General features: G+C 44.9%; 1 protein-coding gene across 1 annotated transcript in view; it reads left to right on the forward strand.

The window, feature by feature from the left end:
* The first annotated feature begins 321 nt into the window (after nucleotides 1-321).
* Nucleotides 322-16,699, forward strand: part of RAB11B (RAB11B, member RAS oncogene family) — a 29,636-nt gene continuing 13,258 nt past the window's right edge. Inside the window, 2 exon segments of the mRNA XM_073324599.2 lie at nucleotides 322-544; nucleotides 547-714. Coding sequence (XP_073180700.2) covers nucleotides 322-544; nucleotides 547-714 — 391 coding nt within the window.

A 16,699-nucleotide genomic window follows, 5' to 3' on the forward strand; every position in this document is an offset into this window, starting at 1 on the left:
TCGGGGCCTGCCCGGGGCGGGGGGGGGACCAGCCCGGTGCCCTCGGGCCTGCCCGGGGCGGGGGGGGGGGACCAGCCCGGTGCCCTCGGGCCTGCCCGGGGCGGGGGGGGGGGACCAGCCCGGTGCCCTCGGGCCTGCCCGGGGCGGGGGGGGGGACCAGCCCGGTGCCCTCGGGCCTGCCCGGGGCGGGGGGGGGGACCAGCCCGGTGCCCTCGGGCCTGCCCGGGGCGGGCTGGGCGGTCGGTGCCGGCTGCGAGGGCCCCGCTGCAGCGCGCCTGCGGGCTCAGCACATGACGTAAGGCAACGAGCGATCCCTCTGTAATGGCCCGGCCCGGCCCGCGGCGGGCAGCGGCCACAGGCCGTGTCCCGGTGGCGCGGGGGCCGCTGCCGGCTCGGGGCGGGGGCTGCAGCAGGGCCGACGCAGGGCTCCCCTCACACCACGGCGCTCCTGCCCTGCTCAGCTAGGCTCCGCCCCGGCCTGAAATGATTGGTTCGGCGGCCTGTCGGTCCTCAGGACGCAGTCTCCCATTGGGTGGTATCTGCGGACTCGCGCCGTGCCCGCCCTCCGGCGTCCTTGGCGGCCGCTGATAGGCGGCGGCGGGAGCGGTTCTCCCCACCCGCACCGCACCGCGTCGGTGCCTGGCAGCCAGAGGACCGGCCCCGCCGCCATCGCCATGGGCACCCGGGACGACGAGTACGACTATCTCTTCAAAGGTACCGCGGGCGGGGGGCGCTGCCCCGTGCCGCGGCCCCCGCCCCCGCCTTGGGCCCCCCTCCGCGCCGCTCCCGCCCTCGCCCTCGCCCTCGCCCTGGCGGCAGGCCCGGGAGCGGCCCCTTCCGCCCGCTGCCTGGGCTCGCTGCCCGCGATGGCCGCCGGGCAGCGGGTCGGGGCCGGGGCCGCGGGGCTTGTTCTGAGGGGGGCGGGCAGCGGGGCCTGCGGCGCTCCAGGGGCGGCGTATCCCGCGCCGAGAGCCGGAGCCCCCCGGGCTTGGCAGCCCGCGTGTGGGATCTGCCGCAGGCCGTGGGCGCTGCAAGCCGGGCCGGGCGCTCGGCGCAGGTCAGATGGGTCTGTCGAGCGCTTGCCCAGCCCCTGCCCCGCGGCCCGTCTCTTCCTCCCCCGCTGCCGGGGGTGGCCAGAGCGTGTCCGCTTTGCCTTGCAATAGTCGGGGGGCTGGTGGCGGCCCGGGCTTGATGCACAGAGCGCCTGTGTCCCCCCCGAAGGGTTTTCCAAGCACCTTCGAAAACCCAGGTTTTTTTAATGTGGTGAAGACCATGCTCCTAGCTGAGCGTTTGGAAGTAGAGGAAAAAGGCGTGAACGCAATTTTTTCTGTTCTTAGGCTCTGTGTGTCTCTCGGTTTTTAAGCACTTAAAAATGTGAGTGTAATGCTTGGCTACGTAAGGCTCCGTCTACACTACACAGCTTTTAGCGACATGGCTACGTTGCTTGCTGCATCCGTGCTGCTAAAAGTTGGGCAGTGTAGCCGCTGTTTGTCGGCTCTCCTGCCAACAAAAAACTTCCGCCCCCAAGGAATGTTCCTGCCAACATCGCACTGTTCACACTGGCGCTTGTCTTTCCGGGGGTGGGAGGCGTTAACACCTCTGAACAACAAAACTTTTGTCTTTCAATTGCCAGTGTAGACATAGCCTTAGAAACAACAGGTTAGCATAAATTTAATTTTTCCACAAAACTAGCTTTGGGTTGAGACCAAGCACAAGAAACTTCAGCTCAGATGTTGCTCAAAAATTGCTAAGTGAACATGGAGGTTAGAATAGAAAACTCTTCTCCACCTTAACTGGAGAGTTGCTATAATAAGCAGAAATTACTCTATTGCTATCCCAATAGAACTGCAACTTTCTAACTACTGGACAGCTTTAAACTGGGATTACTCAGTAGATATTTAATCCCAGCATGAAATTAATAAATTAACTTCATAAAATTCTTTGAAGCCGGTTGCTGAACATCTGCAGAAGTTTTTAGGATTAGGGATTTCTCTTTAGAGAGCTGAAATGGCTTTGTGCTCTCATCCAAAAATATTGGTGGTGGATGCTCTGGAGTTTTAAGGGTGTGTGTCTGTTAACACAAATATCTCATTGTCACATCTTCGCTGGCAGTAGCAATGATGATTGCACTAGTGCAGACTGACTGCTGGCCCCAGCTCGGAGCTGGTCTGTGACACTGGCAACAATAGCACTCTCGCTATAGCTTCCACCAGTTGAGTTGGAACAGTGTGATATTCTAGGAGAACAAGCTGAGGGTTGATGACATCTAGGTGTGTAGTTGATTTTTGGAACTGGAGTAGGATGTGTGTGTTTTCTCTGGTGAAAATCTTCCTGAGGATTTGAAGTTGATGTGTATTGTAGGACGGTTGCAAATAGCAGTACTCCTAGTGGTAATCCAGGACACTCTCTGTGCTGTAACAGTGTCCTCACAAAAAGAAAAGGAGTACTTGTAGTACCTTAGAGATTAACAAATTTATTTGAGCATAAGCTTTCATGAGCTACAGATGAAGTGGGCTGTAGCTCATGAAAGCTTATGCTCAAATAGATTTGTTAATCTCTAAGGTGCCACAAGTACTCCTTTTCTTTTTGCGAATACAGACTAACACGGCTGCTACTCTGAAAAGTGTCCTCACAGTGAGTTAGTGTGTGGCAAGCTAGTGTGCTGTAGATTCACACACGGGCTTGCCATGCTGGAACTTGCTATTATAGACAAGCACTTGTTCTTTTCATTGGTGGCCATGCATATATATTTGGCTTGCCGGGGAAAAAATGAGTTTTTTCCATTAGCAGCAGTTTACTGTGTCTCTTACTTTACATTAAAGTTAATATATATTGCACTATATGACCCACTCATTTTAAGAGCTGCCAAATAGTTGGAAAAACTTTCTTCTTCCCTGCCTCCTTTAAAGCACAATTGATTGACTTCCAAATTATGCTAAGCTGCCATGTCTGGTACTAAATCTCATCAGCTTTCCAAATGGCTCAGTATCCTAAGACTTTAAAGCTTGACAGCTGTCTTATTCTTTTCCCCCTCAATAATAATTTGATTAAGTAGATGAAAGTACACAACATTACATGGATCTTGTTTAAAAAAAATCTACACTGTTTAGAAATATCTGAACTTAAATTAGACTTTAAATTTTCAGGGAGGGACTGTGCTTTTGTATTTCTATTGTAAAGTACTTTCTAACACTGTTTAGTGTGGGGGAACCCTGTTCTATGTGGCTGTGTCTAAATTCCTTAGGGGGGGACCATGTCTTCTATGTGCCATGTGGTGCTGGAAACGCACTGATGTTGCTTAGATATTTTTTTATTATTAATTTATCTCTTGGCCCAGCAGTAAAAAAATCTGTTGTGCTGTTCCCCTTCTAGCTATGGGATCACTGATACCAGAGAAGGAATCCTATAGTGGCTCATGATTCTGACCTGGAAAGAGATGGGGCTGCTGCCCAAGCTGTGTCCCCAAAAGTAATAAGACTGAAGTTGGTCTTACCCACTATCTCCACTCGCTTGTGGAACTATATATCAGGGAGTTGTGCAGGCACTGCAGAAATTATTGGTGTCTGAGTGAATTTTTTACTGGTCTTCTGACTTGCCCTTATTTTTATCTGTGCACTGGCTTTTTGAGTTTTTCTACCACTGTTCCAGCAGCCATATATTCGGGGATCTGAGCAGGAAGGAGATGATTGTATTTCAGGAAGGAATTTTTAATTTTACTCTCTGTCAAGGAGAGAGACTATGCTAACCACTTTCTCTGAAAGGGACCTGATATTTATCTTCTGGTGCATCTTTATGATATAATTTAACTCTAATTTTAGTTTTACAGATACAATTTGCTAACGAAAGATACGTACTAATAATCCTCCCAACTCACATATTGGAGTGGCTCTTAGTAGACCTAATGAGGCTCAAAAACTTCAGGTTTCAGAGGGGTAGCTGTGTTAGTCTGTATCAGCAAAAACAACGAGGAGTCCTTGTGGCACCTTAGAGACTAACAAATTTATTTGGGCATAAGCTTTTGGGGGCTATAAACCACTTAATCGGATGCATGATATGAAAAATACAGTATGCAGTTATAAATATACAGCATATGAAAAGATGAGTTGTCTTACCAAGTTGAGGGGTCAGTGCTAACGAGACCAATTCAGTTAGGGTAGATGTGGCCCATTCCCAACAGTTGACAAGAAGGGGTGAATATCAACAGAGGGGAAATTATTTTCCTAGTCCTTATTCAGGCCTAATTTGATGGTGTCAAGTTTGCAAACTAATTCTGCAGTTTCTTGTTGAAATCTGTTTTTGAAGTTTTTCTTTTTGTTGAAGAATGGCCACTTTAAAGTCTGTTGAGTGTCCAGGGAGATTGAAGTGTTCTCCAACTGGTTTTTGAATGTTACAATTCTTGACGTCTGATTTGTGTCCATTTATTCTTTTGTGTAGAGACTGTCCAGTTTGGCCAATATACATGGCAGAGGGGCATTGTTGGCACATGATGGCACATATCACATTGGTAGATGTGCAGGTGAACAAGCCCCTGATGGTGTGGCTGGGTCACTACAAAAAATAATTTCCCCTCTGTTGATATTCACCACTTCTTGTCAACTGTTGGAAATGGGCCACATCCACTCTAACTGAATTGGTCTCGTTAGCCCTGACCCCCCACTTGGTAAGACAACTCCCATCTTTTCATATGCTGTATATTTATACCTGTGTACTGTATTTTTCAAGCCATGCGTCCAATGAAGTGGGTTCTAGCCCACGAAAGCTTATGTCCAAATAAATTTTAGTTTCTAAGATGCCACAAGGACTCCTTTTTTTTTCTTTAAACTTCAGAATCTCACTCTTCAACTGTTAAAATATTTACTGCTCTAGAACTTCCTTTGTAAAATCTTGAGTTCAGTAGCTTTTTCTGTTAGCAAAAATGGTATTCAGCAGCTTTAAGAAAAATCATTAGCCAGTGGAAGAATTTTAAATTGGGCTTTTCTCTCTTCTCCACCCTGATGATCTCTCTAGTGGCCAAGAGAAAAACAGCAATGTTTTATGTGAAATTACTGCATAAACCAACTGTTCATGCTCAAGTTTCTCAGCCATTTTCAAATTCTGAACTGTTGCTACAGCCAGCTCACCGTTTTGGTGTTCTCTCACACAAGATGGCCAATTCTTTTGTGTATGTGGATATGGCTGTTTTTTAATGACTGTAGTAGATATGGAAAGAGATGGCTGAAATCTGTCCTCAGGTAATTTGTTGTTTTTGTACTTGGAGGGTGAAAGTGTGGTTATGGTCAGAAAGCTGCTCTGGAGGACTAGACTTTCTTAGAGTATATCTGTATAATAAACTTTAGTGTCATGTTGTGCATCTTTGGTCAAATCTGTTTTTTTTTTATGGATCAAAATGAAACTTTGTCCACTGTCAGCACTGCTCTAGCTTTGTCTGTTTATGCTCTATCTGGGGAAGAACAAGCTGATGTCTGCATGTGGCAGAACAGAATTAAAATTGCCAGTGAAGGACTTTGAAATAAGTCTCTCGTTGGTGAATAATACACAAAGCTGAAACAGTTTGGATTTTTCTATTAGCAAATTAGCTTGCAGTGTGGGCTTTTTTAAAAAGCAGAAACCTTTTGCTTTGAGTTATAAATGGAAGATATAGCAGGTGGGTTCATTGGTCTGTTTAGAGTCAAATACATTAATAGTTGTCCTTCAATGTTTCATAATATCCCCTAAATGGTCTTTGAGGTGATTCACTGTACCTGAAAACTGCAAACTCTGTCAGTTGTCTTCTAACAAGAAAATCAATTGTTACAGAAAAAGTTCACTTTTTTAAATAAAAATTTTGCAGGCTGCAGGAAGGAAAAATTGCTGACCTTTGTTAAGAAACGGTATCTAGAGCTAGAGAAATATTTGCCTCTAGCTTTTTTGGAATTACGACCAGTATAACTGAAGCTTTAGTAGTAGGAGCAGTAGTAGTAAAGGTAGGTTTATTCATAATAAACCACTTTAAATAATACAAATAATTTAACATATAGGGATGCCAAATCTTTGTGCAACAAGCTTTATTTCTGCAAGCCCTAATGGGAAATGTGCTCTGATATTGTTTAGAGAGTTCAAAATACCACAGGCAAAAAATTAAAAGATGCTAACAAAATTTATTGATGGATTCCAAAGCCAGAAGGGATCACTGTGATCGTCTAGTCTGAATTTCTGTATTATCTTGCAGGTGACACTAAACTGGGAGGAGAGGTAGATACGCTGGAGGGTAGGGATAGGATACAGAGGGACCTAGACAAATGAGAGGATTGGGCCAAAAGAAATCTGATGAGGTTCAACAAGGACAAGTGCAGAGTCCTGCACTTAGGACGGAAGAATCCCATGCACCGCTACAGACTTGGGACTGAATGGCTAGGCAGCAGTTCTGCAGAAAAGGACCTAGGGGTTATGGTGGACGAGAAGCTGAATGAGTCAACAGTGTGCCCTTCTTGCCAAGAAGGCTAACGGCATATTGGGCTGTATAAATAGGAGCATTGCCAGCAGATCAAGGAATGTGATCATTTTGCTCCATTCGGCATTGGTGAGGCCTCATCTGGAGTACTGTGTCCAGTTTTGGTCCCCCTCCCCCCCCCACTACAGAAAGGATGTGGACCAATTGGAAAGAGTTCAGTGGAGGGCAACAAAAATGATTAGGGGGCTGGAGCACATGACTTATGAGGAGAAGCTGAGGGAACTGGGATTATTTAGTCTGCAGAAGAGAAGAATGAGGGGAAATTTGATAGCTGCTTTCAACTACCTGAAAGGGGGTTCCAAAGAGGATGGATCTAGACTGTTCTCAGTGGTAGCAGATGACAGAACAAGGAGTAATGGTCTCAAGTTGCTGTGGGGGAGGTTTAGGTTGGATATTAGGAAAACCTTTTTCACTAGGAGGGTGGTGAAGTGCTGGAATGGGTTACTTAGGGAGGTGGTGGAATTTCCTTCCTTAGAGGTTTTTAAGGTCAGGCTTGACAAAGCCCTGGCTGGGATGATTTAGTTGGTGTTTGTCCTGCTTTGAGCAAGGGTTTGGACTAGATGACCACCTGAGGTCCCTTGCAACCCTTGATTATTCTATTCTATGATTACTAAGGCCCTATCAAATTCATGGCCATGAAAAATGTGTCACGGACCATGAAATCTGATCTCCCATTCTGAAATCGGGTCTTCTGTGTGCTTTTACCCTATACTATGTAGATTTCACAGGGAGATCGATGTTTCTCAAATTGGAGGCCCTATCCCAAAAGGGAGTTGCAGGAGGGTCTTAAGGTTATTTTTAGGGGGGGGTCGGATCGTGGTATTGCCACCCTTACTTCTGCGTTGCTGATGGTAGGGTGCTGCCTTCAGAGTTGGGCATGGCCAACAGCCATTGCTCTCCAGCCACCCAGCTCTGAAGAAATAAGGGTGACAATACCATACCGCGCCATCCTTACTTCTGTGCTCCTGCTGGACCATGGTGCTGCCTTCAGAACTGGGTTCCCGGCCAGCAGCCACCGCTCTCCAGCTGCCCAGCTCTGGAGGCAGCGCCGCCACCAGCAGCAGCGCAGAAGTAAGGGTAGCGGTACTGCGACACCCCCCTCTCTCTAAACTTGTACCCCCAACTCCTTTTTTGGGTCAGGACCCCTACAATTACACACTGTGAAATTTCAGATTTAAATAGCTGAAATCATGAAAGTTACTATTCTAAAATTACTAAATCCTATGACTGTGAAGTTGACCAAAATGGACCTTCTCATGGCCAATGATTGGTTAGCCTCAAAAAGCTCAGTCTATTTAGTTTGTCACTATAAGGCTTGTTTTCAAATCCTTTACTCATTCTTGTGGCTCTAAACCCTGCTCCAGTTTATCAACATCCTCCTTGAATTGTGTGCACCAGAACTGAACTCAGTATTCCAGTAGTGGTCGCATCAGTGCCAGCGATAGAGGTAAAATAACATCTCTGGATTCCCCTCTTTATGCATCCCAAGATTGCATTAGTTGTTTTGGTCACAGCATCACACTGGAAGCCCACCCCCGAATCTTTCTCAGAATCACTGCTTCCCAGATAGGCCATACTTACAGGATGGGGGACTACATTCTTTGTTCCTGAATATATAGCTGACATTTAACCATTTTAAAACTACGGCTATCAAGCTATTAAAAAAATTAATAGCAATTAATTGAGCTGTTAAATAGTAATAGAATGCCATTTATTAAGTATTTTTGGATGTTTTCTACTATTTAAAATATTGATTTCAGTTACAACACAGAGTACAAAGTGTACAGTGCTCACTTTATATTTTTTATTACAAATATTTGCACCGTAAAAAAGAGAAGAAATAGTATGTTAATTCAGCTAATAAAAGTACTGTAATGGAATCTTTTTATCATTAAAGTTGAACTTACAAATGTAGAGTTATGTACCAAAAAAAACCTGCACTCAAAAATAAAACAATAAAAAACTTCAGAGACTACAAGTCCCTCACTCCTACTTCTTGTACAGTCAATTGCTCAGACCAGGGGCCGTCAACTTACGGCTCTGGAGCTGTATGTGGCTCTTTGGCTGCCCCCTTGTGGGCAGCCATTTTTTGAGGGCAGGTGAAGTGGGGGGTCTGGCCAGGAGGTGTTTACCACAGGTGGCTCCTGTCTGGAAGTGCAGCTGGGCTTGGCAGGCAGGCTGCCTGACTGCCCTGGCCCCATGCTGTTCCTGGAAGTAGCTGGCTGCTGGCACATCTCTGAGCATGCCTTGGTGGGAATGGGGGCAGCGGGTCTCCGTGCACTGCCCATGCCTGCAGGCAACACCCCTGCAGCTCCCATTGGCTGGTTCCCTCACACCCCCTGCACCCCAGTCCCCTGCTTTGTAATCCAGGAAGACTGGCACCCAGCAGAAGAGGTGGTGGGAGGTTTGCATGCAGGGGATTCGGAGTCTGATACAAAGCCAGGGTGAGGTTCACATAAGCACTGCAGCACAGATGTAGTTACTGTGCTGTCTCAGGTACGCAATGCTCCTGGCACCCCATGATTCAGAAATGCAGAGACCACTCAGCCCTCAGGGAGCACACACATGGTATAGTGACATCGCATTACTGTGACCCCCTACCAGGATACTGGCCTTATTCAGAGCCTCATTTGAGGGACTGCCAGGTCGCTTCAGGCCCTGTAGCAAATGTATTTGAACAAACCCAAATCTGAATGCAAGTATTTGCAGGAGTGATGGGTTCAAACTTATTTGTATGTCATGAACATCAGTAGTCCCCAACTGAGATCAGGTCTTCATTGTGCTAGGTGCTGTGCAAATGCAGGGGGTGTGCCTGCATTGCAATCAGAAGCGTGATTGCAGCTCTGCTAGCTTTACTCTAGCTACCCTGGCTAAAGATATCGGTAAAGATGCAACAGCATGAACCCAGCATGGACCCAGCATGGTTTAACACCATGGCTACATACGCAGGCTGTGGGCAGTCTGGTACAGTCCTCGCTGAAGCCTCTAGATTGGGGATCGGCAACCTTTGGCACGTGGCCTGCCAGGGTAAGCCCCGGCGGGTCGGGCCGGTTTGTTTATCTGCTGCATCTGCAGGTTCGGCCGACCGTGGCTCCCACTGGCCGTTCCAGGCCAATGGGGGCTGCAGGAAACGGCAGCCAGCACATCCTGCACTGCTTCCTACAGCCCCTGTTAGCTTGGAGCGATGATCCGCGGCCAGTGGGAGCCGCGATCTGCCAAACCTGCAGATGTGGCAGGTAAACAAACCGGTCTGGCCCACCAGGGGCTTACCCTGGCAGGCTGTGTGCCAAAGGTTACCGATCCTTGACCTAGATTCTAGTTGCATTAAAAGTATTGGTGAGTAGTAATAACTTTAATATGTTCAATTATTATTAGAATTTATCAACTAACTTTACAAGTAGCTTTGGGTGTGATAGCAGCAGAGAGTCTGTGGCACCTTATAGACTAACAGACGTATTGGAGCATAAGCTTTCGTGAGTGAATACCCCTTTGTCGGATCTTGAAATATTTTGGTCAAAGACAAAAACAAAAAAAAAATGGCTCTTCTTCTTTGAAAGGTTGCCAACCCCTAGCTCAGACAAACCAAGTTTGTTTACATTTGCAGGAGATGCTGCTGCCTGCTTCTTGTTTACAATGTCACCTGAAAGTGAGAACAGGCATTCCCATGGCAGCCTTGCAAGACATTTACATGCTAGATGCACTAAAGATTCATATGTCCCTTCATGCTTCAGCCCCCATTCCAGAAGGTCATGTGTCCATGCTGTTGACAGTTCTGCTCGATAATGATGCAAAGCAGTGTGGACTGAGGCATGCTTATTTTCATTATCTGAGTCAGATGCCACCAGCAGAAGGTTGATTTTCTTTTTTGGTGGTTTGGGTTCTGTAGTTTCCGCTTCAGAGTGTTGCTCTCTTAAGACTTCTGAAAACATGCTCCACACTTCGTCCCTCTCAGATTTTGGAAGGCACTTCAGATTCTTAAACCTTGAGTGCTGTAGCTATCTTTAGAAATATCGCATTGGTACCTTCTTTGCATTTTGTCACATCTGCAGTGAAAGTGTTCTTAAAGCAAACAACATGTGCTGGGTCATCATCTGAGTCTGCTATAACATGAAATATATGGCAGAATGTGGGTAAAACACAGAGCAGGAGACATACAATTCTCCCCCAAGGAGTTCAGTCTCAAATTTAATTAACACATTTACTTTTTAACGAGTGTCATCAGCATGGAAGCATGTCCTCTAGAATGGTCATTGAAGCATGAAGGAGCATATGAATGTTTAGCATATCTGGCACATAAATACCTTGCAATGATGGCTACAAAAGTGCCATGTGAACACCTGTTCCCACTTTCACATGACATTATAAATATGCAGCAGGTAGTATTATCTCCCGTAAATGTAAACAAACTTGTTTACTTATAAGGAAGTAGTCATCATGTTCCCTAGTGTGATATGATGGTCTGTACAAGACACCAACTAATAGCCCATCTTGTGCTTAATCTATAAAAACATCGATCTGTAAGAATTAAGTATCATTTTCTTCTGAGTTATCAGTGACTCTGAAACAGGTAATGCCGTTTTTGACAGTGCCCCTCCCTCTCCCCTTTTGCCCACTTGATCCTTCCTGACTAGGTTATAATAATTGGTGTTGATGTTCCATTGTGCAAATCATTTCACTGGGCTTCAGTAATACCAACTAGATTGAATTTATGTGCATAAATGAGCAATTCCAGTTCTTGTTACCCAGACACCTAGCATTGGTGCATAGGCAATTCAAGGCTAGTGAATGTCTCCATGCCCTTTTGGTTCCTTGATTAATTTTTTTGCTGAGTGCTCATATCTTCCCTCTCTTTATCCTTCCCTTTTATTAGCTTAGCCCCCTCCTGACTACTCAAGCCAGCTTGTCCCCAAGAAGATTGATCCCCTTTCTACTGAGGCAGAGGTCATCCAGACTGTATAGTCCCTTCTCCCCATAGAAGGTGGACCAATGTTCTGCAAAACCAAAACCCTCCATCGTACACCACTTACCTATCCAGTGGTTCACTTCCTCAGTCTTCTGTCTGTCTTGTTCATGGGACAGGAAGGATCTCAGAGAAGATTGCTTGGATGCTTGTCTTCAACATGCTTCTGAGTTTCCTGAAGTCCTCTACTATCTGAGAGATATTCCATGACCATGTCATAAGTGTCAATTTTTAATGTCAACTAGTGTCAATTTAAGCTGCACAACTGTAAGAAAATCAACTTTTGTCTTTGTGCTCAATTTTTTTTAATCCGGTCTTCCATCTTTACTGCTCTAGCTCTGCTAGGAGATGTGTATTTTTAAAGTCAGGATGTCTGCTTATTTTTGGTTCTTACTGGCTGAACTTTGCCATTGGTGCTTCAGTTATCTGGAATTGAGTATGAGACTTGACTCTTTTTGTGAACTAGGTAGTGTTAATAATGTATGTTGCACCTCCAGATAGGCAGAAGACTTCAACCATTTCTCTGGGATGAGGACCTAGCAACAATAATACGTTAATTCATTACTTCTAGACTAACGCACAACAGTTCCCTCTACACTGTGCACTTAAAGGCCAATCTGAAGTTCTAACTTGTCCAGCACACAGCAGCTTGCCTTCTGGGTGGGATGAACTGGTGTGTGTGAGAGAGGAAAAGTACATCACTTCTACACTCTCAACTCTGTCCAGTTCAGGGTCGTCTTCCTAGATTTTTTTTTTTAAAAATGCCTTTAATGACCTGGGAACAGACTATTTCAGCAACTAGTTTACCATTTGTCCCCCTTCTTTCTTTTGCCAACTTACTGTACTATGTTTGGTACTTGTAATAATTAAACTGATGGCACAGTGTAGTTAGAGAAAAGGAAGTACAGGAAAGAGGTAAGCAGCAGTGTAGTTGAAGATCCAAGTTTGGTTGACTTGAGATCGGGTTAAACTGATTTTAAGTGCACTTACATTAGGGATTTGCACTGGTTTAACTAAATTAAAAATCTATCTAGTTAGATCAGTGCAACTTTTTTAGTACCTTTAGAGCCCATTAATGTTGTTGTGGTTTGGTATATTCCAGCGTAGGAGCATTTGAAAGTGATGTATAATTTTATTTATTGCAACACCTAGAACTCCCGTCATAGACTAGGTTCCCGTTGTGCGAGGCCCTGTAGAAACACAGGACGGACTGTCCCTACTCTAAAGAGTTTTTACAATCTGAGTTTTGCCCTATTTATTTCATGTTTCATTTATTTAAAAAAAAAAAAGCTTCACACCACATCCAAAACCATTTTTTTTCATTTAACTCCACCGGGAAGCTCTGCTGATTGTCTACTGAATTGTTCCTGATGCTAGGAACCTCTTGAATTCTAAACTCATGTCTGACTTTGACATGTTGTCTGACCTTTGAGTAAGTCACTTCAACCTTTGTCTTCTGCTTCCTCTTGCTTAACTCTCACAAGGTTATTATGAGGATTGATGTTTGTAAAGTACTTGGAGACCTTTGGATGAAAAGTTGTATAAATACTAACGAATACTTACTGAAATTTTTAATTTAATTGGGTGTAATGACTGGAGAAACAAACTTGATATCTGCAAATTTCTAACCAAAATGTCATTCAAACACACAATATCCTGATACAGGTGAAATGCCACTCCCCCTTAGCAGGATTTATGGCAAGACTAGGGAACTACTTAAGATTTTAGGAGGTGCCTGAATTCGCTTGTCACAGAGGTTGCATGAAATGACCCCTTCCTCCCCCACCCCCTTCTCCATTTGTCTATGAATCTGATAACCAAAAATGTTGAAATGTATGTCTAGATCAGGGTGTTAATCTCATTCTAGGGATAAGGCAAATTCCATTTATGGTCTGTGGAAACTTGAGACTGCTTATCCCCCACAATCCGGAGTGTAACTCCCCTTGGAATCAGTGGGAGGTTGGCCATTGTGTAGTTACTAAACTTCAAGGGCCCCATGAAGCTGACTCAGTGTCTGACTACTGTGGTTTATGAAGTAAAAATAATCACAACTAAACACATTTTAAAAGCTTTTATAACTTTATCAAGACTTCCCTCACCCCTTGGTTCTTACTCTGCATCCCAGCTATTGGGGATATTACATACACAAAGTCACTTAAATTGCTTTGAAACTGATTAGTGCAACTTTCTTTATGGGTTTTTTGGTTTTGTTTTTTTTATCCAGGCTTTCAAAAAATAGTCAGTATATCCCAATTCTTGTTCACGTCAACTAAATAAAACTTTGAATTTTTAGGCAAAAACCACTTTTAAGTGGCATTCTAAAAATGTATATGTATAGTCTTGTTTCCCTGCTTCCTCCTTAAAATTTCCAATATCTCAGTTGGCAGAGGAGTACTTGGCAAATGTCAGGTGGATTAGTGCTGAGTTTTGGCAGTGTTTTTTGTGGGCTAGGAACCAGGGAAAGGGGTTCAAAATAGGGCTTTTCAGTCACTGATTTGTTTAAATTTTAAGGTAAGAGACCATTAGATCATTTCATAGTCTGATTTCACATATAACATAGATCATATAATTTCACCCAGTTACTCCTGTATTGCCCCTAATAACTTGCAGTGAAGAACTAGTCACAAACTTAACTGTAATTCCACACATATACTAATAGAATGTTAATGTCACAATTGAGCACTTGGATTAGGAGATGCCAAAGCTAAGATTGGACACAGCTTTAACTCTGCCCCTTTTTGCATGTGTAAAGGCTATCATAATTATATGATCACATTCTATTTCTCAAATGACAAATACCTATAGTATTACAACATTAAATACACGTATATCATCTTGGAATACCTTTTTCATTTTTTGGCTTCTGCGGTGCAAAGCAGGGTTATGAACAATATTTGAATGAGGCTCTTAGGATCAACAAACTTCTTTACCAGACTACTGGTGGGATAAGCCTTCTCTAGAAGATGGAGAGGGCACTTCTTGCTAGCTTAATCCTTTCTTGGTGTAAGAGCAAAGACTAGTAACTTTTTGTCCAGGTAAGTGGAAAAGCATTCGTCCTCCTGTCCTTCCCACTTCAGGTTTTGTCTACACTGCAAAATTAAATCAACCTAAGTTAAGTCAACGTACAGCCATTGCAGTAATTACTGCAGTTTTTCAGAGCCACACTAGCTCCTTCTGTTGGTGGTGAACGTCGTCCTCAGGAGTACTTGTACTGAGGAAACTGACCGTGTGGAGCAATGACAGCCTGGAGCCCCGACGCTGGGGCTGACGGTCCAGAGTGGAAAGCAGGAGGGGAAGAGCACAAGCCTGCCCACCTCCCAGTAAGGGATTGGGGGAAGGAGAGCCCAAGCCTGGCCATCACCTGGGCTCTCCACCCCGCCAATTCCTCCCCAGTTCCTCATCAGGAGGTGGCAGCAGGACTCTGGGCTGTGGGGAGATGGCAGGGGGCCCCAGGCTGTCAGCCAATGGGCAATGTATATGCCATATGCCAATGTCAGCCAATGGGCATAGTGATCAATGGCTCAGTGTCTAGTTGGCAGCTGGTATCAAGTGGAGTGCCCCAAGGGTCAGTCCTGGGGCTGGTTTTGTTCAATATCTTCATAAATGATCTGGAGGATGGTGTGGATTGCACCCTCTGCAAGTTTGCAGATGACACTAAACTGGGAAGAGAAGTAAATACGCTGGAGGGTAGGGATAGGATACAGAGGGAACTAGATAAATTGGAGGATTGGGCCAAAAGAAATCTGATGAAGTTCAACAAGGACAAGTGCAGAGTCCTGCACTTAGGACAGAAGAATCCAATGCGCTGCTACAAACTAGGGACCGAATGGCTCGGCAGCAGTTCTGCACAAAAGGACCTAGGGGTTACAGTGGACGAGAAGCTGGATATGAGTCAACAGCATGCCCTTGTTGCCAAGAAGGCCAGTGGCATTTTAGGATGTATAATTAGGGGCATTGCCAGCAGATCAAGGGACGTGATCGTTCCCCTCTATTCGACGCTGGTGAGGCCTCATCTGGAGTACTGTGTCCAGTTTTGGGCCCCACACTACAAGAAGGATGTGGAAAAACTGGAGAGAGTCCAGCAGAGGGCAACCAAAATGATTAGGGGACTGGAACACATGAGTTATGAGGAGAGGCTGAGGGAACTGGGGATGTTTAGTCTACGGAAGAGAAGAATGAGGGGGGATTTGATAGCTGCTTTCAACTACCTGAAAGAGGGTTCCAAGGATCTAGACTGTTCTCAGTGGTAGCTGATGACAGAACAAGGAGTAATGGTCTCAAGTTGCAGTGGGGGAGATTTAGGTTGGATATTGGGAAAAGCTTTTTCACAAGGAGGGTGGTGAAACACAGGAACGCGTTACCTAGGAAGGTGGTGGAATCTCCTTCCTTAGAAGTTTTTAAGGTCAGGCTTGACAGAGCCCTGGCTGGGATGATTTAATTGGGGATCGGTCCTGCTTTGAGCAGGGGTTTGGACTAGATGACCTCCTGAGGTCCCTTCCAACCCTGATATTCTATGATTCTATGAATGTAAGTAACGCAGTGTCTATGCTGACACTGCGTCATCCTAACTACATCAACCTAAGTGCATGGATGTGGAGTTAAGTTGATGTAGTGGGCTACTTGTATTGGCAGGAGCGCCATTGTAGTGTAGACAACTAGAGCTAGATCAACGTAAGCTGCCTTATGTCGACTAACTCTCTGTGTAGATCAGGCCCTAGAAATATCTGAACCACCACTCCTTGTGGAGGGCCTGTTATCTAGGGTGGCTTAAAATCTGATTTAAATAAACTAGATTTGTTTAAATTGGATTTATTTAAATTTTTTCTTTTTACAAATCTGTTTAATTTTAAACTTGAAATAACAGCCTGTGCTAAGTCTAAAACCTCCTATAGTATATGTTAAATAAGAAATAATTCAAGCAGTATATGTTTACTACTGAAGTTTTTAAAGGAAGTCAAATCCCCGAACTGGTGGAAGTCACAGTTAAGCATCTGGGACTAGAGTTTGAAGTGGTAAACCAGTTTTTCACAGCAGTAGCCTCTGTTTGCACATGCAGAAGAATATTTTATTTATTTCAGTTCATTCAGCTAGTTCATTCAAAGCTGTAAAAGCAGGAAAGCTTATTTTCCACCTCCAGTCTCTGAATTAAAGAGGTCTAAGACTTTGAAATAAAATTTTTAGTTCTAAAATCTTCAAGGGTACAGGGACCAGAAACAATCAGGTCAATTCACTGACTACAGATAATACGT

This window comes from Lepidochelys kempii, chromosome 25 (assembly GCF_965140285.1).
Source record: "Lepidochelys kempii isolate rLepKem1 chromosome 25, rLepKem1.hap1, whole genome shotgun sequence".
NCBI classification, from domain to species: Eukaryota; Metazoa; Chordata; order Testudines; family Cheloniidae; genus Lepidochelys; species Lepidochelys kempii.